The 26860-nt window shown below is 51.0% G+C and overlaps 9 protein-coding genes across 9 annotated transcripts; 8 read left to right on the forward strand and 1 right to left on the reverse strand.

Annotated features, from left to right (window-relative positions):
- Nucleotides 1-1038: 1038 nt before the first annotated feature.
- cyc8 (putative transcriptional corepressor Cyc8) lies at nucleotides 1039-4033 on the forward strand (the record flags this gene model as incomplete). Its single annotated transcript, XM_025702514.1, has 8 exons — nucleotides 1039-1213; nucleotides 1298-1501; nucleotides 1560-1642; nucleotides 1702-1881; nucleotides 1933-2025; nucleotides 2084-2240; nucleotides 2291-2535; nucleotides 2591-4033. The coding sequence occupies 8 exons, from the start codon at nucleotides 1039-1041 to the stop codon at nucleotides 4031-4033; spliced, it is 2580 nt and encodes an 859-aa protein (XP_025568451.1).
- Nucleotides 4034-4782: 749 nt separating this feature from the next.
- Nucleotides 4783-6799, forward strand: rpL3 (60S ribosomal protein uL3; the record flags this gene model as incomplete). The annotated part of the gene is made up of 5 exons (XM_025704431.1): nucleotides 4783-4807; nucleotides 5292-5349; nucleotides 5422-5578; nucleotides 5680-6353; nucleotides 6410-6799. The coding sequence occupies 5 exons, from the start codon at nucleotides 4783-4785 to the stop codon at nucleotides 6663-6665; spliced, it is 1170 nt and encodes a 389-aa protein (XP_025568452.1). The 3' UTR covers nucleotides 6666-6799.
- Nucleotides 6800-7073: 274 nt separating this feature from the next.
- Nucleotides 7074-7925, forward strand: BO88DRAFT_421039 (uncharacterized protein; the record flags this gene model as incomplete). Its single annotated transcript, XM_025708482.1, has 2 exons — nucleotides 7074-7605; nucleotides 7666-7925. 2 exons carry the CDS (start codon nucleotides 7074-7076, stop codon nucleotides 7923-7925), a joined length of 792 nt encoding a protein of 263 aa, XP_025568453.1.
- Nucleotides 7926-8446: 521 nt separating this feature from the next.
- Nucleotides 8447-9894, forward strand: BO88DRAFT_483685 (uncharacterized protein; the record flags this gene model as incomplete). Its single annotated transcript, XM_025712239.1, has 2 exons — nucleotides 8447-9679; nucleotides 9761-9894. The coding sequence occupies exons 1-2, from the start codon at nucleotides 8587-8589 to the stop codon at nucleotides 9892-9894; spliced, it is 1227 nt and encodes a 408-aa protein (XP_025568454.1). The 5' UTR covers nucleotides 8447-8586.
- A 2970-nt stretch (nucleotides 9895-12864) lies between these two features.
- BO88DRAFT_378131 (SKN1/KRE6 family beta-glucan synthesis-associated protein) lies at nucleotides 12865-15294 on the forward strand (the record flags this gene model as incomplete). Its single annotated transcript, XM_025704432.1, has 6 exons — nucleotides 12865-13475; nucleotides 13544-13724; nucleotides 13784-13900; nucleotides 13938-14460; nucleotides 14521-14998; nucleotides 15053-15294. 6 exons carry the CDS (start codon nucleotides 12865-12867, stop codon nucleotides 15102-15104), a joined length of 1962 nt encoding a protein of 653 aa, XP_025568455.1. The 3' UTR covers nucleotides 15105-15294.
- A 420-nt stretch (nucleotides 15295-15714) lies between these two features.
- On the forward strand, nucleotides 15715-16961 carry BO88DRAFT_400334 (uncharacterized protein). Its single transcript, XM_025705533.1, has one exon. It carries the CDS (start codon nucleotides 16213-16215, stop codon nucleotides 16549-16551), a length of 339 nt encoding a protein of 112 aa, XP_025568456.1. The 5' UTR covers nucleotides 15715-16212; the 3' UTR covers nucleotides 16552-16961.
- A 1220-nt stretch (nucleotides 16962-18181) lies between these two features.
- On the reverse strand, nucleotides 18182-19920 carry BO88DRAFT_378133 (PDK/BCKDK family protein kinase; the record flags this gene model as incomplete). The annotated part of the gene is made up of 4 exons (XM_025704433.1): nucleotides 19600-19920; nucleotides 19355-19503; nucleotides 18302-19293; nucleotides 18182-18245 (listed from the first exon to the last, which is right to left on the reverse strand). Exons 1-4 carry the CDS (start codon nucleotides 19709-19711, stop codon nucleotides 18182-18184), a joined length of 1317 nt encoding a protein of 438 aa, XP_025568457.1. The 5' UTR covers nucleotides 19712-19920.
- A 4312-nt stretch (nucleotides 19921-24232) lies between these two features.
- Nucleotides 24233-26332, forward strand: BO88DRAFT_19532 (uncharacterized protein). The gene is made up of 5 exons (XM_025701836.1): nucleotides 24233-24808; nucleotides 24926-25110; nucleotides 25226-25531; nucleotides 25608-26032; nucleotides 26089-26332. Exons 1-5 carry the CDS (start codon nucleotides 24507-24509, stop codon nucleotides 26113-26115), a joined length of 1245 nt encoding a protein of 414 aa, XP_025568458.1. The 5' UTR covers nucleotides 24233-24506; the 3' UTR covers nucleotides 26116-26332.
- BO88DRAFT_19478 (uncharacterized protein) lies at nucleotides 26234-26697 on the forward strand. The gene has a single exon (XM_025701834.1). The coding sequence runs from the start codon at nucleotides 26352-26354 to the stop codon at nucleotides 26583-26585; it is 234 nt and encodes a 77-aa protein (XP_025568459.1). The 5' UTR covers nucleotides 26234-26351; the 3' UTR covers nucleotides 26586-26697.
- Nucleotides 26698-26860: the final 163 nt, after the last annotated feature.

Consider the following 26860-nt stretch of genomic DNA (forward strand, 5'->3'; position numbering starts at 1 on the left):
TGCTGCTCTTTTGCCTTCTTACAGTAATTTACTTAAAGATAATCATATTTATTATTATCTCACTGGTGCCGTGGTCTGCATGATGCTTATAAGAGTATCTAGCTTGGGTGAATGCATCCTCCGGCGCTCACCTGAGTTTCCGGGCGCCCGGAAAATATTAACTGTAAATACCCGCGGACACGACTCCAGGTTGTCCCCACCCGCTAGGCCGTTCCTGGACGTAAAGCTGCCTGTCTTCGGCTTGGCGCCGGACGACCGCCATCTCAGCTTTTCCGTGCTTTCCTTTGGTTTCGCTGACTGCTGGAGAGCTGCACAACCACTAGCGCCGCTTGGCAAATTTCGCCCTCTACCACCAGCCCCTCGACCTTTCCCTCCTCTCTTCCCATTTCCTCTCCCTCTCTTCTTTCCTTTCCCTCTCTCTCTCTCTTCTTTCCTTCCCTTTCTGCTTTGGCTTCCCCTACCCCGTAACTTGACCTCTGCCTGGCCCTTGGTCTACCAATTCCACTCCCCCCATCCCTCACTTTTATCTTCCCACTCTCTCAGCCTTCCCGCCCGCTTTTGCCTCATCTTGCTTGTTTCTTACTCGTGCCTTCTTCAATCCTTTGCCCCCTTCCCCGTAGTTGTTGATTGTCGCTCCACACGCTTGTTCCGTTCCGTCCCCAGCCATATACCTGCATTTTGGACTTGATTGATCCTGCACGTTCTTTGCCGCTCGAATTTCGCAGCATCTACCTCACCACGAGCGACTAGGAATCGTCCCGTTTCGCATTCCTTCAATTACACCCTGTCGTCGACACGACGTTTAGTTCTAGACTCGCTAGCGCGGCAGTTATCTTGGGAACCGTTTTCCCGGACGCGGTCGCGCTTCGTTTGAACATCATTGGGTGACTGGTTCGCGCGACTACGTCCATCGGGACTGTGCGACCTCTCAGTGACACGGGCGCTCATTGCATCACCTGTGTCGCAAAGGCGAACTAAACGCTTTACCCTGTCAACGCCTTGATATATTGCGTTCCGTGTTAACGTCGACCGGCCACGATGGCTCATACCCAACCGTCTCCCACGGGGGGCGTCACTCCTCACCATGGCCATCTCGCAGCTCACCCCCAGGTTAATGGCCACATGCCGCTGCAGACTCAAAGCCAGAAAGGTCCTCCTCTGAGCACTGCTCAGAAGATCGCCGCACTCAACGAGCAGGTTTGGCTTCAAATCGGTAAGTTAATGGCTCGTCTGCGTCTCACTAGCAGAGCGCGCCGACCGTTCAGCAAAGCGACGGCTGCTGACAGTTTTCGCACAGGAAACCTTACCGAAATGATCGGCGATTTGGATGGTGCCATGAACGCATACGAGCAAGCTTTACGGCACAACCAGTGGTCAATTCCTGCGATGAACGCGATCTCGTGTATTTTGCGGACAAAGGAACAATTTCCCAAGGCGATTGAGTATCTTCAGAATATCCTCAAGTTGGATCCGACAAGTGGAGAAACTTGGGGCAGTTTAGGTACTTAACCTTGGGATCGTTTACATTGTTAGGTGTACTAACAACAGTCGCTTCTTAGGTCATTGTCATCTGATGATGGATAATCTGCAAGAGGCGTATACTTCTTACCAACAGGCTCTGTACCACTTGCGCGATCCCAAGGTTAGTGAAATCGCACGCGTGATGTGCGAGAGCAATGACTAACGTTCCTTCTCTTCTAGGAGCCCAAGTTGTGGTATGGCATCGGTATCCTTTACGATCGCTATGGCTCTCTCGATCACGCCGAAGAGGCCTTTTCCCAGGTCATGCGCATGGCCCCTGATTTTGAAAAGGCCAATGAGATCTACTTCAGACTGGGAATAATCTACAAGCAGCAGCAGAAATTCACTCAGAGTTTGGAGGTATGTTCAGAAGGTTACTATACCGTCTCGTTCTTGTGCTGATTCAATCAGTGTTTTAAATACATCGTTGCCGACCCCCCTCGCCCATTGACGGAAGAGGACATCTGGTTCCAGATCGGCCATGTCCATGAGCAGCAGAAGGATGTATGGGCTTTCTCAACACCGAGAAAAATGACCTTTATGATAACTAACGAATTTGCAGTTCGAAGCTGCGCAGCAAGCGTACCGGCGGGTCCTGGACCGTGATCCCAACCACGCGAAGGTTCTGCAACAGCTTGGGTGGCTGTTCCATCAACAGAGCAACAACTACACTAGCCAGGAGAAGGCTATTGAGTTCCTTGAGAAGTCTGTCAGCGCAGGTAGGTTCTTTGCATTGGTGTACGCATTTCCTCCGCTCATATCCCATCAGACAACAGCGATGCCCAAAGCTGGTATCTTCTCGGTCGCTGCTACATGTCGCAAGCCAAGTACCCCAAGGCCTATGAAGCGTATCAGCAAGCCGTTTACCGCGACGGTCGGAATCCGACTTTCTGGTGCTCGATTGGTGTACTCTATTACCAGATCAATCAGTACCGCGATGCGTTGGATGCCTATTCTCGTGCTATTCGTTTGAATCCCTACATTTCCGAAGTGTGGTACGATCTGGGAACTCTGGTGAGTGTTCACGCCCGATGTGAGCCGTTCGGTGGAAACGCTAACGTGTGGGCAGTACGAGTCTTGCAACAACCAGATTGCGGACGCACTTGATGCGTACGGTCGGGCTGCGGATCTCGACCCGACCAATGTCCATATCAAAGCGCGCCTGCAACTCCTTCAAAGCCAATTGTCCGGTTCCAGTCAGGGCAACGCTCCCGCTCCTCAACCGCAGGATGTCCATCCCCAGGCTTATCAAGCTCCTGGCGTAGGAGCGCCTCCGGCGCCTCAATGGGGTGCACCAGCGCCAACCGGTGGTCCACCCCCGCAGGCTCCCGCTCCACCAAGACAGATAGCTGACTGGAACCGTGGCATCAATGAACTCCAGTCACAGGCACAGGCACAAGCCGCCAATGGTTTTGACCACCGTGACGCCGTCCGTGCTCCCGCCTCTCTACAGCAACCAAGCCCGCGACAAGAACCCGGAAGAGGCTTCCCCGATGCTATGCGTGCGCAGCCAACCCGCTCCCCGAAGACTACCCTTGCCGGCCCGGGTGTTTACGGACAGCCCCATGGCCTTCAGCTTGCCAACCCCCCACCTAACGCCCTCGATCGTGCTGCTGCCGCGACGGCCTTCTCGCCAGCTACTCGTGGTCCCTTGCCGCCTGCTCCTCCCGGTCCCCCCGCTGCTCCGGGTGGTCCAAATGGCCCTGCGTCAGCTAACGCTCTGCCTCCCTACCATCGCCCGTTCACCCCGCCCACGGAGGTTCGACCTCTGCGTGATGAACGGCCTTCATCGCCCGGCTCTACTTACCCGCACCAGCAGTATCACCACGGCCCTAGTCTCCCTGCCGGCATTGCTGGCGGTGCTCCTCCTCCGGCCTCTGCTATCAGTGCTGCTGAGGCTGCCGCTCGCGAGCGTGAAGAACGTCCTGGTTCAGCCATGAAGCGCGGCCGAGAGTGGGAGGCGGAAGCCGGACCGGCCAAGAAGATCGCCAATGAAGAGAGCCGTGCTCGCCTCGACGATCAGCTGTCTCGTCGTGTCACTCCCCCCAACCGTATGCCCTCCCCCGGGGAGATGCAGCGACGCAGTTCTTCGGAAATCCGCCGTGAGGACCAGCGCCGCGTCAACGAGAACTACCATCCGTCTGAGGCGGCCCACCACCCTCCTACGTTGCCTTCTATCCAGCACATGCCCCCTCACCCGTCTGGTGGCCCCAGTCTCCCTCCTATGGCCGAAAGCTCTGCTGCACCTTCTAACGGACCGCCATCCGGACCCTCTTCCGCTCAGGTTCAGGTGAAGGAGGAGCCCGCGCGCGGCGAACAGGCGCCTGCACATGAGCCTGCGGCGCGGAAGATGGACGTGGATGAAAACTACGATGATGACGATGATGAGAAACGAGCTAGTGCTGTGGTGAAGGGAAGCCCGCATGCTGCTGGGTCGAGCAACAACGGCAGCAATGGTGTTCTGAGTGCTGGCAACCCACCTACGCCGGCGAAGCCGGAATCTGCGGTTTAGAAGCTTGTGGTGCGGCACCACTTGATGTATTATGTGAGGTGGATCGATGGGTTTAACGCGGCTCTAAGGAAAGAAGAGTCCGAATGAAAGTTTTCGTCATGAGAAGTTACACTGCCCTCGTTTGCTCCCCTTCTGTTTCCTTGAATTTGTCTATATATTTCTTTTCCGACTTTCGGTGGCAGTTCCGTTCATGTGCTGTTTTACCACCCAGGCTTGTTTGTATTGTAGGATTGGCATTTGAGGGGCGGTCTTGATGGTCATTTGTTTCCCAAGTTCTATCCATTTTTGTGCGCGTGTCTGTGAATGAGTCCTTCCTGCTAGGTGATATACACACCTGGGCAGCTCGGAAACCCCAATACATTGATCTACATTCTACTTCTATTTCCAGCGATGATATATCATCTCGTACGTCTGGCAACGATAAGGGTAATTGCAACGGGTAGATTATAATGAGACTGGGAGATCAGCCAGACCAGAAAGTTGGTAATGGGCGCGGCGAGCATCAACGGAGGCTACTAAGCGCCAAGTCTCACCGTGCGTTTCAATCGTGGGGACGGTCCTTACGGGGGCGTTTAATTCTGGGTCTGGGACTCCGGTGGATGTCGGGTCAAATCCAGGTCAAACGGTTTTCCGTCAGTGATCGTACAGCCTTGCAGCCTGCCGTATCTCGTTGGCAACGAAGTCAGCAGTAGGTTCCCGCAGACATATCGTGTATATAGTGTGCATGGATGGCCTTTCCAACATTGTGGATGGGCACGCAACAGAATACCCTAAGTAGGGCAATGGCGCAGACACTTGGAGGAGGGCACTGGATCTGGTAATATTGCCGACCGGGAGATTCGCCCGACAGCAGGAACCTCGTGACCGTGGGTTGTTTCTGCCTGAGGCATAAAGGAACTCAGGTCTCGGTCCCGTGGTCGCTTAACCCGAATGGGAAATAGCCGCCAAGAATTCGCTTAGATCAGCCCACATTCGTTAAGCGTGCAAAATACGACTTTCGGCAAACTCAGAGATAGACACTCTCACTCACCACTTCGACGACTAACGACAACAGGGTCAAGATGTAAGTTAGGACCTGCCGCATTATGGCAATTGTTGACCTCGAGGGATAATGTCGCTGATTCATTTTACTTTACAGGAGTCACCGGAAGTACGAAGCGCCTCGGCACGGTTCGTCAACCTACTTTGCGACCTCTCAAGCGATATTGGAATCTCGAGGTCTTGTGTGTGGATGGTATACTGACTTGGATTTCGACAGGCTCTCTTGCCTACCTGCCCCGCAAGCGCGCCGCCCGCCACCGCGGAAAGGTCAAGAGGTTAGTTTTTCGACTGCGAAGACGAGACGAAAAAGTTGGGATTTGATGGACATATACTGAACTGTTCGGCAGCTTCCCCAAGGATGACCCCAAGAAGCCCGTCCACCTGACGGCCACCATGGGCTACAAGGCCGGTATGACCACCGTCGTCCGTGACCTTGACCGTCCTGGTGCCAAGATGCACAAGAAGGAAGTTGTCGAGGCTGCTACCGTCATCGAGACTCCTCCCGTACGTTGGACCCCTTGGTAGGAAGAAGGCAGAAAGAAAAATCTTTTCTTCTGGCCTGGTGATGTGGATCCGTTCAATGACTGACATACTTCGATTTTTAGCTTGTCGCTGTCGGTGTTGTCGGTTACATTGAGACTCCCCGTGGTCTCCGCTCTCTCACCACCGTCTGGGCTGAGCACCTGAGCGACGAGGTCAAGCGCCGCTTCTACAAGAACTGGTACAAGAGCAAGAAGAAGGCTTTCACCAAGTACGCCAAGAAGCACGCCGAGGAGAACGGTGCTTCCATCACCCGCGAGCTCGAGCGCATCAAGAAGTACTGCACTGTCGTCCGTGTCCTCGCCCACACTCAAGTCCGCAAGACTCCCCTCAAGCAGAAGAAGGCCCACTTGATGGAGATCCAGGTCAACGGTGGCTCCGTTGCCGACAAGGTTGACTTCGCCCGCAACCTGTTCGAGAAGCCCATCGAGATCGACTCCATCTTCGAGAAGGACGAGATGATCGATGTCATCGCCGTCACCAAGGGTCACGGTTTCCAGGGTGTCACCAGCCGTTGGGGCACCAAGAAGCTTCCCCGTAAGACTCACAAGGGTCTGCGTAAGGTCGCTTGTATCGGTGCCTGGCACCCTAACCACGTCCAGTGGACTGTTGCCCGTGCTGGTCAGATGGGTTACCACCACCGTACCTCTTGCAACCACAAGGTCTTCCGTGTTGGCAAGGGTTCCGACGAGGGTAACGCCTCCACTGACTTCGACATCTCCAAGAAGCAGATCACCCCGTAAGTAGCCTATACCTGAAGGTTGAGAAGCATTGACGCTAACAAATACAATCTAGCATGGGTGGCTTCGTTCACTACGGTGAGGTCAAGAACGACTTCGTTCTCCTTAAGGGTTCCGTCCCCGGTGTTAAGAAGCGTGTCATGACCCTCCGCAAGACCCTGTACCCCCAGACCAGCCGCAGGGCCACCGAGAAGATCGAGCTCAAGTGGATCGATACCTCCTCCAAGTTCGGTCACGGTGCTTTCCAGACCCCCGAGGAGAAGCGCGCCTTCATGGGTACCCTCAAGAAGGACCTGGAGACTTCCGCTTAAGGTGTTTATGGCAATGGTTCGGTGTAGTGCAAATTATATTACGTTTCAATAAAAGCGAAGAATACCTTTCACTTTTTCCTATGGTGTCACGGTAGTTTACGTAGCAATAATAATGTGTTGGATTTCTATGTTATCTGCCTAAACCACTGCAGTATGGAGGCCTCAGAAAAATCTTCATAGGAGGTTCTGCGTAGTAGGCAAGGCATGGTGTGTGCGCAGACTCCGATGCAAATTTTCCTGGATCGGATCGCCATGTCCCGTTCAAGACAACCAAGATCAGGGGCTCTTCCAACAGTTATCCATCCTTCGACCTCTTCACTGGCTGCTTACCTGACCTTGTTCCACTCTATCCTTCTAGAAGCCATCCATTCATTCATTCCCTCTGTCACCCATTTCAGCACCAATCAGATGACCGCCGCAAGTCTGCGCCGCTGGCCGCTCAGCCGCACTGGCCATTGCGTCATTGATCCCCTCGTGTCTTGGGCTTCAATTTCCTCCTCATCTTTTGCTCGCCCCTCTTCCATTCAGCTCCAACAATCAGTCCAGATTACTCCATCATATCACCAGCACCGCTGTCATCAATATTCATCTCGATCCCATATCCAACGCAGTCCCTACATTCTCTCCAAAATCACAAGACCAGCATCCAACTTCAACACCATCACCATCATCACCCCCCCTCCCACCCGCACCATGTCTTCCGACAACGACTACATGTCTTTCCTGAACAAGGCCAACGCAGACCTCAATGCCAGCCAATTCCAGCCCCAGCGAGACAACACTTCTTCCACCCCACGCACCCAAACCATCCACACCAACGTCCGCGTCCCCACGCCCCTCACCTCCGTCGATACCTTCTACGTCTCCGAAACAGATGAGCCGTTTGAACCCGTTGCCCTGAAATGGCCTGATGCGGGGCGGGGAATCTGGCCCGATGCAGGTGAGTTGCCTGTTCCGAGTATACTGGATCTATTATAAGCTAATGTAAATGTGATGATAGCTGCTCTCTCCAACCTCGTTTCTCCCGACGCGGACCTCTCTAACTCCATTGAGACATTGACATTCTCGACATTTGACCCGAAGAATCAGTACGCCGGGGTAGTGAGGGCAGTCCGGGCTGCCGTGGGGGATGAGGATGGCGCGGCTGTCAAGGTCTATCGGGTTGAGGTGGCCAGGTCGAGAGTGGAGTACTTTGTTTTGGCGCTGGATGGGACCGAGGGGTTGGTTGTTGGGTTGAGGGCTAAGGCTATTGAGACTTAGATTGCATCTGGTTGGGTTGTTACATTGTTTTTGGGTGGTCTGATTTGAGTAATGGGTGGATGATGGTGTGTCGAGGCAACAACATGTTATGAGAATGACGTTCACTTATATCGATATGAGCAATACTAATATGACTACTTGCTAATCTTCCATGCATTCCAGAAGCGCCTATGTGCAGTAGTGTCCTAGCCCTAACGCTCATTCAATTCACCATTCTGATCCTTAGCGCTGTTTTCACACTAGCGGTAGCTAGTATAACTGGGTCAGCCTTTTTTTTTCTATATAACAGCTTCAAACTTGCTCAACCCGCCACCAATATGCAGTCTGGTGTTACGAACAACTGCGCCGAAGTGAATCTCTTCACTATGCCTCAGTAATTGCATCATGATGCATCAGACCGATTGACACCCGGGCGATCTGAGCATAAAAGCTCATTCACGGCTATAAACAGAATGCCCTATATGGCAGTGAGATGTGTTAGGTCAAGTATATAGAGAACTATACAAGATGAGCTCTTTTGTCTTCTCCATTACATCTTCTCTTCCGTTCTTCTCTTCGTCTTCATCCTCTACTCTCCTACATACAAGCCCTACATCAATCTCAATAACCTCAGTCCTCTACCATCCAATTCCTTACTACTACAAGAACAATCATACACATAATGGAACCTCACAATCCAACCACCATGAACCAAAGCATGGCACAGCCCATGAATCAAACTATGAGCAGCAATCACCAAGTCCAAACCCAAACCCAACCCAAGAACCAACCTCAAATTCAACCTCATATCCAACCTCAAGCCCAAACCCAGATTCAACCTCAAATCCAACCCGGACCCGAAATCCACTTCATCCCCTACCCACCCCAAGCCCAATTCCAAGACCAGCACCCCCAAACCGAAATCCTCCTCCACATCGACGCCAACAACCACCCAATCTGCATCCTATCCAACACCTCCCAACCCACCACAACCACAATCGACCCCAACATCATAATCAGCAACCCAACCTCCTACATCCTCGCCTTCCGCGACCCCCACTCCCTCTACCACGCCTTCACCAACCCAACCACCTACACCCTCCTCACCCGACACGCACACTACATCCGACTCTACCTCCTCCACGACCTGCAAATCGGCTACCTCCCATGCTCCCCACACCCACTTCCCTTCTCATCCCAGAACCGGGACAGCCTGTTCTTCTTCGACTGCGCCACTGACCCCAACATGCACTACATCACCCCGCCCCGCTTGCCCTGCATGCCCAGCGCCAGACACCCCGTGATGCTGAACAACGATTGCAATAATATCTGCGCTATCTCGTGGCCCGGCTTTGATAAACTCATGGGTGATTGGCGCGTCGCGTGCAGGGCTATTCCCCGGGGTCATGATGTTTGGTATATGGTCTTTAATTTGGCGTCGAGGGGTGGGTGGGTGCCTTTGGGTGTGGGTAGGTCGTTGCAGTTGCTTAGTACCGCCGTTTGTGTTAAGGAGAGGGTTAAGGGGAGGTTTCGGTGTGTGGTGGATGGGTGTGCTAGGGGGGTGGTGGAGAGGTTTGATGGGTTTTTGGCGGCTAATGTGGCCAGTTTGGGGTGGGCAGTTGTGGGGGATGAAGAGATGGGGGAGGGGGAGGGGGAGGTTAAGGTTAAAACTGAGGAGGGGGAGGGGCGTGTGGAGGGAGGTGTGAAGGGTGATGGTGGTGGTGCTGGTGTTGGTGGTGGTAGTGGAGGAAAAGGAGGAGTGATTGTTCATGCAGGTGAGTGCATGGTGATTGATGATTGATTGATTGATATGTTTCTGGGGATGGGTGATATGCAGTGTTTGGTAATGGTGGTAGTGATGGTGGATGCAATGGTGATGCAATGGTGCAGTGGGAAGTATGAGGCTTTGTTCTATGCGACTGGGGTGTCTATTGAGATCAAAGGGTTTGAGAAGGAGAGTATTGGCTTATCAGCTCAGGTGGATAAGTGAAATGTTGGTGGTGTGGTTGATGTTGTATGCAAGCTGCTGTGGATAATGTAGGTGGGCTTGGGGTCAGTTACTGATAGACGTTGACTATTGCTGTATGTATTACTGTGTATATACTATTAGCTATGGGGGTGGTTAATGAGAGCAGTTATCCAGGTCCGGTTGCTTTCAGTAGGAATAGAGTAGTAGGTGGGCTTGGCCCAGGTTAAGAGAGGGTTAGTAAAAGCACTAACTAATATACTGGATTCACGCAGACTCAGAAATGTAGTTAGGGGCTGGTATACCGATTGGGAGGCTATTGGTTCAATGTAGGACTCGGGGGGTATATATATTGCCGGTACAAATTGTTAAAGATGTGTCTGAAAGAGTCGGAGTTCAATTCGAGATAGTAGTAAGATTAGATGTTATATAAGTACTATATGTTACTATATATATATGTCGCAGTACCGATCGAAATATACTAGCTTAGTGGGCTAAAGGTCGCATGTAAGGCACAAACGATGGGTAGGTAGTTAAGCGCCCGGCACTGTAAGTTGTGGCTATTCGTGCCCTCAGTACTAGGGTAGTAGATAGTCTGCTTATACTATAACTAATATATTTTCTCAATGACAAGTTGAGGGCCATGGCACATTAACTAATAGACTTTGGTCTTGACTTGGCTGTGCCAGATCTGACCAGAGCTGACGTGTTGGTGGCTGGTCTGGGTTACACATGAATATAAAGCCAATTTCAGTTGCAAACTCGGCTACTGATCAAACAACTTGAGACCTCTGACTTTAGTGCACTTGAGTTGGCTGACTATTGATGGAATGTGGTCCATGCGGGATGAACAACCGCCAAAGCACAGGCCAGGGGTTCCTAGCGCTGTACGGGGGATCTTTCCACCTCTACTTCGCAAAGAACTAATGGGTAATATAAATATATTTAGATATGATTGCCCATCCTCAGCGCCTAGCCGAGAAAGCAGGTACATCGCCAATGGGACGGCTGCTTTGTAGATGAATCAGCCTCAGACCAATTAGTAGATTATGTTACACAGGATCCATTGGATCACGATGAAGCCCGTGTTTGGTGGTCAGCAGCCGGATTAACTTCCTGTCTAGTCGACACGTATTGTACAGCCAGGCTGATAATTCTAGAACCAACCTTATAGCCAGCGAGGATAGCGAATTTAGGTTGGATAATATCCCTTTGACGGAAATAGTGCGGCATCGGCAATGGCTGAGCACTCCCGTCCGGGCCGATAGCAGAGATTCGTAAGTTGCTCTCTGGTAACGGGAAGTCATAAGGTTGGATTATCCAGGGCAGGAGTCAGTTGAAGAGAGGACCACTTGGCGATTCTTTGTTGCCTATCTTATATCCCCTCGAAGACTATAATCCAGGCAGCCAGGAGAGATGGAATGTAGTCGTCAATGGCCAACGGCGGCAAGAATGCGGGAAGGAGAGACAGAAAGAGAGAGAGAGAGATCAAGGCGTGTTTATTACCAAGTTACAGTACCAGATGATCGGCGCTAAATCCAGTTCGCGCAACTGCAAGTTACTGTAAGTTATCGGTTTGAGAACTAGTGGCCGTTCCATCCTGGTACTGACTAGTCCCAAACAGGACTAATGCGCCCGCGATGGGATTTACTAACTCTGTATTTTCGGCCCAAAATGGAATTCCATGGTTCAGGGCCCGTCATTCCCGCCAGTCAAGGGCAACCGGATTCTTTCCCAACATTCAGGAATCTCATCTGTCATGGAAAGGGTTGCCGGGGAACGTTGGTCCTTTCGTCAGGAATTGAATACTGACTGCGTAAGCAAGTGTATACGGTACCTGGGCCGGACCTGCGTCGTGTGCAGCAGCAGTTCATCACATTATTGGAAGGAAGACCGCAGCCACGGACGGGGATCGAGGGGATGCAGTATAACTTCAATTCGAGGCAGCATCCATGCAGGTGCCGCCCTTTCTGGACCTGGCAATCCCACCAGGGGATTTTAGACTCTAAAATTGATTTAATGCATTCCGCCATGTCGTTGCACTCCAAACCCTCCTGTAATTACTCCCTCCTGCAGCTGTAATGCCGCCGTCACCCAGCAGGGAAAATTAAGGTGATTCCATTTTGGTGCAAAAAGGGGAAATTCAAGGAAAAATTAGGGAAGAAAAAGCTTGGGTTCATCCATGCATGTAGGACCAACTTGCCCACTCGAGGGATTGACATTGTTTGTTCACACTCTGGCTGCCACACACCTTCATCTTTCTTTCATTCTCCCATTCTCCCATTCTCTCTCTCTTTACACCTTCATTTTCTTCTTCTTCTTCTTCCTCCTTCACTTCGTGCGCTGCCCATCCCTTCCTTGAGCCCTGCATCACGACTGTCCCTGTCACCATCTTCATCTGGACTCCAGTTCGCGTGCTTTCTCTTTTCTTCCACTCTCTCGACTTCTGCCTGCGCGATATTCTTCGGCCTGTGAGCGATTCAGCGGTTCACTACTCCTTCTTTCTTTATCTGCACAATCACCTTTCTGTCGCTCATCCCACAATCCCTTAGTATCAAGTTATCTCGCCTTGCGTTAAACTCGTTCGTCAAACTAATCAATCGTCGTGTTCAGCGTCGACGTTGATTATATGCACTGGCTCTAGATATAGGCGGGCATCGGACAACCACTTTCATTCTCATTATCGCATTGACACACACGATATTTGTCGCGCCTCCACTGTCACTCATTACGGCTAAGCAATTGACACCTCTCTTCAATCACATTTGGGCTTGCAGTGAAATACCTGGTCTCCAGAGGGTGGGCATCTGCCTGACCAGGGGGAACATAAAGGTCACAAAGTGGAGGACGTGTGATCTAGGAAGCTAGGAGGGATCTTGATATATTGGGTAATCGCTCATTGACACCCAATTCGCATAAGCACCGTTGAGCTTCAGACTTAGCATACAAAAGCGTCCAGTCCGGTCCCCTCGAGGCGGACCTTCATTTCGCAGGATGTCCGAAGAGGCGATCTTTCGCGAGACACCTCACATCCGTGTCAATTCGGGCCAGCATGACCCATTCGCCGACTCCGATGATCCGTACGTGTCAGTACCGCCCCAGCAGATGGGGCGGTCGTTGACCCCCGGCATGGTGCAGTCGGCCTCTGAAGCCACGTTCCCGACGACATGGGGCTCGCCCACTCCCCAAGAATCAACCGAGCTTTTAATACCCCCGCGGCCCTACCGCGTCAGAGAGGAACTGCGGTCTCCCGAACTGTCAATTCGGTCCTCGCGACGGACGAGCTGGAGCTCAGAGGCGGTCAGCTATGATGCCAGAGCTTACCTGTACAGTCGTTTCGAAGATTCCCGGGCGCCCTCGCGTGCAGAAAGTGAAGGGGATGACGTGAACACTCAAACAGTGACGGAAAAGTACAACATAATGCCAACAGAAGGATTATTATTGTTCCCGGAGGATGTTGAGAAGGATGACTATATGCATAATCCCGATCCAAACGACAAGGACATTGTGTGCGATGTATGGAATAAGCGTGGTCTTGTCAATCTGGGTGGGCTGCTCCTCATGACGGTGGGCTTTGTAGTGTTATTCGTCGCCTACCCAGTGATGTGAGTCATCCATGGCCTGCTGGTCTTAGTTCCGTGCTCAAAATCGTCGTATACTGACTGGTATTCAGAACTGCCCTGGGCGGGATATCAAAGAAATACGTGCCGACATGTGACCCTGCCGATACCCTGTGTCTTGACGTTGGGGATCGATCAGGTCTCACCAATTTAAGGACTGGATTGATAGACCCTGACACACCCGAATCAGCAATGACAAAGAAGACAGTGGATGGGAAGGAATGGCAGTTAGTGGTGAGTCAGGGAGAAGATACTGCGAGCTACAATAGTGAATAGTCATTGACCCGGAGCAGTTCTCGGACGAATTCGAAACCCCTGGTCGAACATTTTATGATGGGGATGACGCCTATTATCAGGCCATGGATTTCTGGTATGGTGTGACGCAGGACCTGGAGGCTAGTACTGATATCGTCTTCCACCAATGCATCGCGACTAACCCTTTGGTAGTGGTATGACCCGGATGCGGTCACGACGAAAGATGGATCGTTGGAGATCCGGTTCGATGCCTTTACAAACCATGAGCTTGGCTACCGTTCGGGAATGGTGCAGAGCTGGAATAAGCTGTGCTTCTCCGGTGGACGCTTGGAAGCCAGTATCTCCTTGCCCGGAGCCGGAGATGTATCTGGATTTTGGCCAGGGTTCTGGGCGATGGGCAACCTCGGCCGCCCGGGCTATGCTGCGACCACGGATGGCACGTGGCCATACAGCTACTACGACGGATGCGATGCAGGCATTACGCCGAATCAGAGTTCTCCAGATGGTATCAATTTTCTTCCAGGCATGCGTCTACCGGCGTGCACTTGTGACGGTGCCGATCATCCCACCCCGGGCAAATCCCGTGGGGCCCCGGAAATTGATGTGATCGAGGCCAGTGTAGGCCCTCTGAACAACAACCCAAACGCTTTCATTGGAACCGCGTCCCAGAGTTTGCAAATGGCACCATTTGACATCTGGTACATGCCTGACTACGGTAGGTGCCTAACGCTGCTGACAACATGCGCCCGGTCATATCTGTTCTAACAACCTGCAGATTACACTGCCGTGTACGACCCTCGTATCACCGAGATCAATTCCTATCGGGGCGGGCCGTACCAGCAGGCTATGTCTGGCCTGACTAACCTCAACAACCGCTGGTATAATGGGACCGAATACCAGGTATATGCGTTCGAGTATACCCCGGGTGCGGTAGGCAACGTGACCTGGTTCGTGGGCCAGGATAAGACCTGGACCCTAGACGGGCGAGCTATCGGTCCCAACGGCAACGTTGGACAGCGGATGATTCCCATGGAGCCGATGTCGATAGTTATGAACCTGGGTATGGCATGGAGTTTCGCTCCAATCAATGAGACAATCCGCGACATAATGCCTGGATTTATGAGATTCGATTATATCCGCATATACCAGGATCCGGACAACATCAGTGTCACCTGCGACCCGCCAGGCTATGAGACGACCGAGTATATCGCCAATCATGCAGAGGCTTACACTAACAATAACGTAACAACATGGTATGCATATCCATTCCCAGGACATTGTAGCACGATTTTTCTGATGCATAGCAGGGGTGATGCCGGATACGACTGGCCCACGAATTCATTAATGAACGGGTGCTAATTCTTTCGACGGGACGCGGGATTCGATCTTGGAGCATTGCCTAGCGTTTCTGAGAATACCAGATCAGTTTCAGCCCGTCTTCTTGATACAAACACCGCACGGCTTACTGGCATGCCCAAGGTGCCGGTCATAGGCGCTTGCGAGTCATTTTAGCGGCATTATCCTTTGGCGTTGACGGCGTCTTTTCGTCCTTCGAGCTGGTGGTTTGGGGTCTGACATATCGCATCTTGATCTTCACTTGTAATTTTTGCAGATTTCTTCGCATTTACCCGGTTGGCATGTCATGCTGGGATGTTTCGTGCTCTAGCTTCATAGTATATTGGCTTCTTCAGGGTGGGAGGGTTGTTTGAGTGACTTGGGGGGGAAGGCATCGAGGGATGGAAGTGGATTGTTCGAGCATTGAGCGAGTTATGGTCGAGCAGATAGAGATACTCGATAGAAATGAATACCAACGAACCATCTGATTGTGAGTGATGGCATCCTTCGCAGTGAAGCGGTTCGTAAAAGTGACCTGTCAACCCGCCATGTAGGGCAGCCCCGTGACTAAGCCGCGCTACCCATTCCTTCTCCGCCATCGTCATCCTCTCCACTCTTTACTCTCTCTCTTCATCAGCTTCGCGCCAGTTCTTCTTCTTGCGAACCGCAGCACGACAGGAGTATTGACTTGGCTAATCCTGCCGGACGGGGTTGAACAGTACTTTTCCTCCGAACAGTCACTCGTGCAGCTTCTATCAGCTTCAGTTCGCCCATTCCTTCTGATCGGCACCAGAGCTCGACCTTTACAGTGTATGCACTGCGGAGCTCGTGCCGAATACTTTTGAGCACGAATCACACACACCCACAGCACACAGCACCTTTACTCTGTCTATCGACATACCAGCATACTTTCTGCACTTCTTACATATACCCGATCCTACTTACAACTCCCAACCATCAGCAATTTTCCCCGTGACTCCTATCAGCGCGCATTACGCATAATCACATGCTAAACAGCGCAACTTGAACAATACCCGCTCTGCGCATCTCGTACATATTCCACGCACTTTCCGCCACCAATTACATTTCAATCTCAATTCCTCAACGAAAGAAACAAAGAAGAGAAAGGAAAATGTTCAACCCCAACATCCCCACACCCAACCCCGGCCGTCGCCAAGGAGACCCCATCGTGATTGCCGACGACGATGACGAAGACGAAGACCTCGAAAACGACTACCCGGAACAGATCTACATGGAAGCACTCCAAGACGACGACGAGTCTTTAATCCGCGAACTCGACGACCTCGAGGAGAGCGAATCGGCGGAGGACGACGACGATATGCAGGTAGAGTACTCGTTACAGTCTTCGCGGCCTCAGTCGGGTATAATGGGGTATAGTAAGTACTCTTTCCCCCACCACCCTTCACTCAGCGCAGCACATAGCAAGCAAGCCCCTCACAATCACCCATAACCACCTTAATTCCAACAGCATAACAACAATCGAACAAGAAATAGAAGAACCCCACTAACCAAAGCACCAAGCCTACCCCACAACACCAACCCCCAACCTAGGCCCAACCCTCTACCAAACAACCCTCGACCAAGAACGTCAGATACGCACTCGCCTTCGCGAAGCCCGCCACGCCGCATTATGCGTCCTTCTAGATAGGGAACTACTGACTATCCAAGCGTTGGCGCATCAAGAGGTAAGAGCCTCCCTCCCCACTTCTTCCCCATAGATGCATCACTAAACAGTACGAATGAAAATAATGTACAGACCCTTCCCCAATGCCGCCGCCGATTTCTATCCCGCCTTCTCGCCCCCGAGGACCCCGAAGCCGCGGCCTCGATCCGCGCAGACCGGTTCACCGTGCAGCATCCCAGCACGAGCAGTATTGCTTCTTCGTCGTCGTCGACGGTTGCGATGATTGTGCCGCGACAGGTGGTGGATGTGTATGAGACGGATGATGCGGGGTGGAGGAGGCCGATGATGGAGCGTGCGGGCCGAGGGGGATCGGTTAGTGCTAGCGGTGCTGGGGGGATGCAGTCGTCGCCTGCGTCGGTCGGGTCGGGGTCGAATTCGGGGTCTGGGCCGGCGGCGTCGAAGATGAAGGGGAGGATGGGGACGCCGGATCGGGTGGGGAGGGGGGTAAGAGGGGGGAGGGGGTTGCAACAGTCGGCGTCGTATCGGGAGAGGGAGAGAAGGAGGGGGTTGTTTGAGGGGTAGTAGCAGAAATTGTGACTGATAGATACTAAGCTTTCCCTACGGGGTTAATTCTAAGTGTATTATTCACATATCCAAACAATGATTCAGCGCTGCGTTTGTGTACATACAAATCCTATCCAAACCATACCGTACCATATTCCGTCAATCCGTAAGAAAAATACTATACAAGGAGGGTTGCGACTCAGGCATAACATGCATAATAACCAATAGCAATGAATAATGGCAAGCAAACAAGCAACAAAAGATGGTGTCCAGGGAAGAATGCAGGCACAGGCACCCAATCATCTATAGTGGTGTATAGATAGATCTCCAAAATACGACTCAAGTCAATGAATGCATGAGCGCCTGTGTCTTCCAATGCGGATCCATCGTACCAAAAAGGGTATCTAATAGACCAGAAATGCGGCCTGAATCTCAATACATCCTCCATAAACACAGGGGGATTGCCAGCGCAGCACTTTTCAACAAGTATCAAAATGGTAGTAGCACCTTTCCACCCACAAGGCCTGCAAGGGGGCCGACCATGTCACATGCTGAGCCATGGTATGACAAGGTTTCGTGGCTTATAGTTCTCTGGAAGTTCTGTCCCCACTAGTAGTACCCCAGTCTAGTGCGTCGGCATGGGCGGGTTGACTGGGCGAGGGTAAGCGCCAAGCAAATTGCAGCTACTTTATCCACGCGTCTCAGCGTTGAGTAGAATTGCTGCATCTCCAACCTGCTTGCGTTCGGAAACTTCCCGATTGCGCATCCGCGCGCTTTGAATATTCATCGGCGTCAATCCTTGGGATGGTGGTGGATCCGGTTCTGTGTAGAAAGGATGCAGTCGGTGGGAAGTGGAGAACCGGACACGACCATCCCTCATGACTGGTAATTGTCATTGCAGGGGCTCCGAGCTCGAAGAGAGCCGGTTGAGATGGAGATAGACGTCAGTGCCATACCTAGTGTGTGGTTAATTATCTTGGGTCGTTCATATGGTCGGGACCTTAACACTCACCCTTCCATACTGATCAGCTTCAGATCGCCACCAAAGTAGCGAGCATACAGTCGACTAATCGGCAGACCGTAACCAAAACCGGCCATGGGAGCCTTGAAGTCACTCTTGTCAAAGTCGGGATCCAGGCTAGGGGTTTGCTCTACGGTAGTGTACATGTACGTCCAGACCAAGGGGATGGCGGAGCGAGGGATGCCACCACCTTCGTCGGAAATCTTGATGGTAATGTCTTCTTTGCCCTCTGCGATGATGACCTTGGTGACTGGGAAGGCATCCTTGTCTGCACCGTGGGCTTCCACGACAGCACGCAAGGAGTTCTTCAAGGTTTCAAAGAGCATGTGGGACAAGTGACCCGGAACATACATGAAGTTCAGATCTTCCTTGCAGACAAGTTGCACTTTGGGTGCATCAAAGAGACCATAGTAATCCTCACAGACGAACCGAGCGTTGTCGATAGCCTCAAGGGCTACCTCGCGCACATTGGTTTTCGTACAAATGATACCGACATAGTTTGGTTGTCGCACATGCGTTTGTTCCGTTAAAGCGATATGTTGACCGATCAACATTCGTATACCGATCCGGGACATGTAAAACCGATCAAGGAAGGACTGAACAGTGGAGTCAATCTGCAGACGTTGGCGCTTTCGTTTCCATTCAAGGATACCTTGAGCCACGGTAGTTACAACACTGTCGTGTCTCCGCTTAATGTGCTGCAAAGTCTTGGCGAAGCGTTCATTGTAATCATTCAATTCCGGGGGCCAATCACCATGGTCATCAGAAGGAGCATAGTATCTTCGGCCCACGGCGGCGCCTTTGCCGTTGCCGTTGCCGTTCAACAGGGACGAGGGAGACGAGCGATACTGTCCCTCACGGATGCTAGGGTTCTGGGTTGTTTCGGAGAGGATCCTTGAAGTGCCTCCATTGAGCCTCCCCGGACGGAGCAGACGAGTTTTGACTTCCTGGGTCAGAGTAGGTCGAGGGAGGTTGATGATTTCCTACGTTATCACATGTCAGTCGTTCACCCGAAAACCAACTTCCAGCGGGTATGAGTCATACCTCGAACGACTGTGCGTACCAGTCCTGGACCTTCTTGATAGATGGCATTTCACTGAGTCCATCTGGAAGTTCTCCAAGATCCTGGACCCGATGAGCGAGACGTATTGGGAGTTCTTCGGAAAGGAACTGTGAGGCGCGAAAGAGGGTGCCTGGTGAGGGGGAAAAAGATCACGAGGTTAGCGGGGTGATCACCCAAGAAGTTGAAAGAGAGAGAAGTGCTTGTAAAAGAAAATAAGAAGACTTACCTGTGGAGGGCCTATCTCCAAACTGCACCATCTGCCGGAGAGAGACACCAGTAGCAGGGAAGCTGGCATAATGTCTGATGGTGTTCATCAGACTCTCCGACGGCTTCCACATGATGTCAATGCGAGGATCAGGCCAGACGGCCTGGAATAGCACTCGATACAACCAATGTGAACTATACAAGCGCTCCAAAGAATCGAGAGCAGCTGGTCGAATAGCTGGTCAGTCAATTGTGACAGTTGGTAAGGAGTGAGAGGTGGGAGAGAAGGACTACCGAGGTTGAGGGACACCTCCGCTCGCAGGCGAGCTCGGAACGGCGGGCGGTATGAAGATCCCCGGAATGGTGCCTCGCAGAGAACCAGGAACTCGGGTGGGCAAGAGGCAGAGAGATATATACCACCACGGGAACAATAAAGATAGACAGGAAAGAACAAACAATAGCCAAGAAGAGATCTTACTTTTCAGACCGATCGAGACACTTTGGGGGGGTGGTGTTCGAGAGAAAAAGGAAAGAGAGCACGGGCGGAGGGAAGTGGGCAGACCGACCGGTGGAGGAGGAATGACTCTTTTTGGATGGGCAGCTGCGGAGACTGAGACTCACAATTCCCGGGGAGTCAAGGGTCACGTGTGCTGGTGGGGGGCAGTTGCCGTCTGCGATCCCGTGCTTGGCCGAGGATGTTGTTATTTCCTCTGCCGATTCGGAGCCACTCTTTTATAAGCATTAAAGAAATGCCCATTGCACCACCCGGTCTTAGGGAAAAGCAGGAACACTCCGGGCTCAAATACTCCGTGAATCGCCTGCTCTGCTTCTGCTGGCGGACAGACAAGATCGCAGATCTGTTCTCTACGGAGGAAATTGGTCATGGCTGGCCATGTTCAATCGCCTCCCCCTCTTGCCTCATCGCGTAGACCCTTTCAGCCGACTGTCGATGTGACCCTTGCTGCTGCTGGTGGCATTATATGCACCTTCATCTTACTTAAGCTGATATTCTCCGGGCCTGTGTAGTGTGTGTGTCAACTATTGACTAGTCAAGAAATAGTTAGTAGATAGCTGTAGTCACGAGCAATAGGTCGACGCACACGGGATTGCCGGTGTCAAGCTGAACCTTTCTCCGGATCTCCCCTTCGTCCGAGGCTGGTTCGAATCCGGGGCACGCGCACCCTCCGACTGGCCAGAACCCCATCCAGCAAGCGTAATAGTAAGTAGTCCATTAGTCTAGAGTCCCTTGTTCCTTGTCAGCCTCGGATTTGCTTCTTTGTCTCTTCCCTCCATCTTCAAAACGCAGCTGGCTGCTTTTGTCAAGGTACACCCTGATTAGGTTCACCCCTTCCCGTGGGTGTCCCCAGTGATCCGTGGTTCTTCATGAGGTTCTCAACAAGCTTATGTATACCCGTGTACACCGGCTCCCAATTAGTAGTCAGTAACTCTCTGGGGAGTTTATCGCTGGAGTTTATCGCTGTTGGGATCGGCCTCGTGACCATTCCCCATAGGGTCTGGATAGATAGAAATCTAGTCACCTGCCACATTGATGGCTAGCAACACTGGCGGGAAGCTGAACTAGAAACAAATCGTCTCATGAAGGGAAAACAAAAAGTGCAGATGTGGTAAAGGACAACATCCCTCTTATGACACAAAAAAAGACTAAGAATTGTATTGTTATGGACGTATGCTCGTGGTTCTATCCCGTATTGTCCCTGCATATGAAAAATGAAGAAAGGTCTGGGCAACCATCTGCTGGACCGCCACATCGTGGCTTTGTACTTGGGTTCATCACCGCTAGAACTTAGTACTAGTCACTGGACGGACACAACAGCAGGAAAAAGCAAAAAGACCCAGGTGGAATATTTAAACGACGGCCGCAGCAGCGAAGATCCTCGTGGTGCATCTCCGATGGTTAGTCCACTGACGGGAAGAGCCAATCAGGCTAGGCCGCGTCCTGATAAAGATGGGCGAGGATGAGAGACGACGCGACGCGGTGAGAACTCCTATCACCCCCCCAAACCGCTGCATAGGGCTGGAAGAAGAGGCGGAGCAGACAAATAAAAGAGAAGAAAAAAAAAGTAAAAATTGGGGGAAAAAAAAAAGGAAAAAAGAAAATTGAGACGAAAGAACATGGAAAACGGATGCCCAACCCAAGCCTTTCAGGCAGGTGGTGACTCCTTACCCATCATTGCGTCGTCATGATCTTCTGTCATTTCTGCTCTATCACTTTCGAAAGAAAGAAGAAATGTGAGTCTGCGAGAGATGGAGCCCGATTTTCCACACACCCACACGCACACACACATACCCCCGTCGATGACAACCCACCCACACCCCCTGTCATTTAAAAAAAAGGTGACCATGGACTGGCTCTAACTAAGGCCCTTGTTCGTCCCCTAAAGGGGCTCTCTCCTCCCCTTAGCTTGCAATCCCGGGGCCATAGTTCAGTTAACTCCAGCTGGCGTCCCTCTGGTCTCACATTCAATTCTTCGCATGTCCTTTCCGCCCGAAACCTTCTTGAACAGTGGAGTCTCGTTAACTTTTTTGACACCTGTCTGGCCCACCAACCGGAGAACTAGTCGTCACCTCGAGTATCTGCCCGTCAGGTTATCTGACTGGCCCTCATCTCACCGTACGGTGTGAGTTGACCGTTTTAAAATCGCCGAGGAAGCACCGGCAACTCTTGGGTTGATCCTGAGTTCAAGTTTCTCTTTCCACGGGACTTCTCTTGGGGATACCGATACTTTTATTTGTGTTTTTTTTTATTTGGTTTCAGATTTGGTGTTGATCTCACCACCAAGTTATCTTGGGCCTCAACTTTCTTATATATACATATATATATTGTCACTCTCATCATACTATATATTTTTCTTCGATTTCATTTATTTATTTATTTCTTCTTTTTTATCGATTGTGTGATCTGCGACAGATCCCGAAGTGGTCGGAAAACGCAGTGATTACGATTTAGAGGGGCAAACTTTTCCATAATAGGTGAGTGGAAAGTGTCCGATTTGATGTCACGGACCAATTTCTTCCCCCGAGGCTTGTTATTATTTGTGTGCGGGAGTGGGTTTGGTTGTCATTCTTATGTGTTATGATGATGGCTATAGCTCATCCCGGCTGTGGACTGATGGATCGGGACAAGAAGGGAGGGGGTAAAATGGATCCATCGACCAGTTTGTTTACATGCAGTGGAAGGATGGCTTGTCCCAGGATTTTGTTCCAGCGGCTTTGATTGAGGGCATGTGTCGGTTTTTAGTTGTTCGTTTTTTATTTCCGTTACCCTGTGGGTTTATTGTTCTAACCCAAAAGGAACAAAAAAAAATTGGGGTGCGAAAAGAAAAATGATGCAAACCGGCATTGCACGAACATCAAAAACCCTCGTCATGTCTTTTTTCCTCATTTATTATATTTCATTACTAGTATTTATCTATGGTCTTTGATTTTTCTGTGTGTGTGTGTGTGTATTCTGGGTTTCTTCTTCAATCCCTCTTCTGTTGGGATTCATTCTTCTTCTAATTGTCTCTTTTTTTCTTTTTTCTTTTTTCTTTTCTTTGCATAGATTTTGATGATTAGTTGGCCTTTCTTGTTTTGGACCTCATATTTCTTTTTCCCTTTGGCAATTCTTATTGTTAATCTTCCCGATTGCACTGGAGAAGGCGTTTACCAGACTATCTGGCTGGGTTGTTGCTGTGCACTCACTCATTGGCAGGAACCCGATAGAGAGGATCCGCAAACCTTCCCAGCATTGCCTTTTTTGCGCTCATGCTGTTGAAGCCGAATCTCTGCCCTTCACTGGCCCGGAACCAGTCAATTAGCCCCTCCTTCATAATTACTACTTGCCCCTCCATTGCTTTCTAGGTTATATTTCTGTCACTCTGTTGATCCCATTGTGTGTGCGCGTGTGTGGTCCTGTCATTGGAGCCTTCGTATTGGTTAATATTCAGGGGAAAAAAAGAGGACCACTTGTGAGCCAAGCCAGAGGAGACCAAACAAGACAGACAGACAGACAGAAGTTGAAAAACAAGAGGGGAAAAAAAAAGAAAGGAAAGGGAAAAAAAAAGAAATTAATAAAGCCTGAAAGCAAACCAGTCAAACCAACAGAGCAAAGACTGGGTGGGAAGTAGAAACCTGCTCAAAAAGGAAAGAACGAGAGGCCACTTGGTGGAACGGATTTGGGGCAACCGTCAACTTTGACTGAAGGAAATTCCTGGTGGCAGGGAAAGGAAAGTCACGTCCAGTTAGGACTAGGAGAACAGAAGAAGAAGAAAATCGAAGCAAAGAGAGAAAGAAAGCAAGGAAGAAGAAGAGAAGAGAGAGACGGAGAGAGAAAGAGAGACAGAGACAGAGAGAGGCACCAATTCTTGGGAATAATATCATCCCAATCAGAAGGAGACATCTAAAGGCCTCCCTCCACTCCTTCAGCTACTCCCCCTCCCATCTTACACCCCCCCTCTCCCTCTCTCGTGTGGTGATTGTTTATTTCCTGCTTTAGGAAATTAGCAGTCAGTGTCTCCAACGCCACAACTTACTATCACTTCTAACCCCATCATCATCACCCATCACCATCAACCTCTACGTGCCTCTCTGATTACCGGTTCGGGCGAGTTGTGCCAGACACAAGACGGCCTGTCTCCGGCCTCAAACCACACAAATCACAACCCCCCTCACTCCCTTCCTACTCCGATACTATCTACTATCCTATTTGCCCCCCCTCGGGGTGCTTCCCCTGGCCGGCCCCATTACGTTGGCTGGGAATCCTGCCTGATTCCGAGACTTCAGCTTGCATTGTGACTGGATTAGCCCTGGGCAGTCAGTCACCTAAGCAAACAAGGGCTTCTGGTACTTCAGCAGATGCATCTTTCCTGACTCTCTCCTTTCCCCCTTGTACTACCCCTCCAGCTGCATGTTCATGTAAACAAACCCAATATGTCTCGCCGTCGTGCCTCTCACAGCGAATCATTGGGTCTTTCATCTACTATGAACGAAGCTCTTGCCTATCCTTTCTCCGGGATGCAGCAAAGCAATGCTCCACAGCGACGCGGCCCGATCGAAGGGCCCAACGGTCGACGCTTGATTCGTAGGGTCACCTGGCGATCCTCCACGTACAAGTTGATGGCTTGTCTGTGGGTGTTGGGTGTCTTTTATATCGTCTGGCTGATTCGGGATGTCTTCTACTACCCCTTCTACGCCTCTTCCAGACAGCCTCTCACCCCCAAAGACACGAATGAGTAAGTGCCTGGATGCCTCTCCCTGTCAGTTTCCTTGTTTTTCTTCCCCTTCCTGATTGACCTCATCGTTTCCTGGTCCATGACCCAATTACTCATCTGGCCCCGTCTTGTACATAGTTTACTGGCTCCCTATGTGGGTCGTCAAGAGTGCGACATTTCTTCCCTGTCCCTCTTCAGCCCCCCTCAACCCGGTGATGGCGAACGTGCTTCAAGCAACCCATACTGCCAATCTCGTGATGCCCTGCTCAACGCCATGAGCAATGGCGGGCGTCACGGCTTTGACGCTGCGTATACCTCTCAAGGCAAGTGCCAAATCGATGATCTTTCTTTTCTCGTATCGGACACTTCGGCTTCTCGGAGGGGCTCCAGAGGGGCAACAATTGCCTTCTTGACACTCAAACTGACCTTCCCCTCCAGGATGCTCTTATCGGTGGTTCACTAGCGCCGAAGTATGCGACATTCTTCGGAAATTCGATGGAATCGTCTTCGTGGGTGATGATACCTTGGCCGATACCTATGCAGGCTTCAACATTCTTTTGCGGGAGGACCTGGCCACTGGATCCCTGAGAGAGTGGGAGATAAACAAAGGACATGGCCATGATTGCCGATGTGAATCCCAGTTCACTAGTAGATCGTGCCTACCCTTGCGAATTACTTCGAGTGATGAAGTATACGCCCAAGAAGGAAGCAGTGCCACTCGCAGGCCTTACGCTTGTTCATCCCGTAAGCACCCCCAGCATCATAGTCACCACCAATGCTCACATCTGAGCTGGTTTGCTGACATGCTTCTTGCTCTCAGGTATTCCTCATGCCTTCCTCGCTACAGCCAGTTCTCCTGCCCCAAGGGGTGTGTATGACAAATTTCGTCGAATGGTCGCCCGAGGAGTTGGCCGAAACAGACCCGTTCCCGTGATCCTGAGTCTTTCCCTTTCCACATCCTATTCCCTGTCTACAGCTAAAAGCAGCATGGATGAATGGCTCACTCTGGCCCAGGCCAGTGGGCGGAACACCCCTTTTCTCTGGGTAGGTCCGACAGCTCCTGGGCTTCAAAAGGACTCGGGGGACAACATCCACGCATCCAGCTGGCAGTATTCACAAGACACCGCCCAAGAAGCCCGCAACAGAGGCTTGGATGCTCTGGGAATGTACAATGCGACTCTTCAAGCTGATAGCTGGGATGGTAAGCACTACGGAGAGAAGGTAGCTTTGATACAAGCGATGATGGTGAGTGACGCTCTGCATACTTCGCCACCAAGTACTTTCAGTAACAGCCCCTTTAGGTTATCAACTGGCTGGCTATGCTCTGAAATGATGACGGAGCGGTGCTGTGCCATCCGTTCCAAGGTTCCTTCGAAAGTAAATAACGGTATTGGATGTCCCTAAAACGTGCGCTCTACTTAACCCCAATCACCCTCAGGTATTCTCATCTCAACAGTGACCGACAGCGTGTCTATATTTCGCTGCTTTTCTTGTCCTGTATTGTCTTATCTGTGGAACCTTGACGTCTCATGAGAAGTATTCTTCCCGAGCCAGATTGCTTTGGATGGATGGGATAGGTGTTTTCCAATTTTTGTCTTCCTTTTCTTTATCTTTCTCTTCGCCTTTTTCTTTTCTTTTTTCTTTCTTTTTTCTTTTTTCTTACTTTTTTTTTTCGCTCTACCTTATTACATCGCGTACCTTCATATCTATTCTCCTGCATTTTTCTTCGTTCTATCCCGTTTCATCATGTAACCCCGCAGCTTCATCCACACATCACATCTGTTTGTCTGGTATTTAAATGGCCAAGGCGTTTTTGACATTTATCACCATCATCATCTACTGTGTCTATGTTTCCTCGATTGAACCAGTCACAATACATTACACTGAATTTATAGAACACAGATACCCGCAACCGGAAAGATCCACACATTTGGTTAGTAGTAGTTTACTTTGCATACCGTGTCTTTGAATACAGCCTGGAACCTGTAGATACAATGTTGCAGTAAAAAATTTCCCCCACAGTTTTAAGTTCTGCCAAAACTCTGTTTTACCACAGCCGACTGGTTGGGCCGT

The sequence above is a fragment of the Aspergillus vadensis genome, assembly GCF_003184925.1.
Source record: "Aspergillus vadensis CBS 113365 unplaced genomic scaffold BO88scaffold_1, whole genome shotgun sequence".
NCBI classification, from domain to species: Eukaryota; Fungi; Ascomycota; class Eurotiomycetes; order Eurotiales; family Aspergillaceae; genus Aspergillus; species Aspergillus vadensis.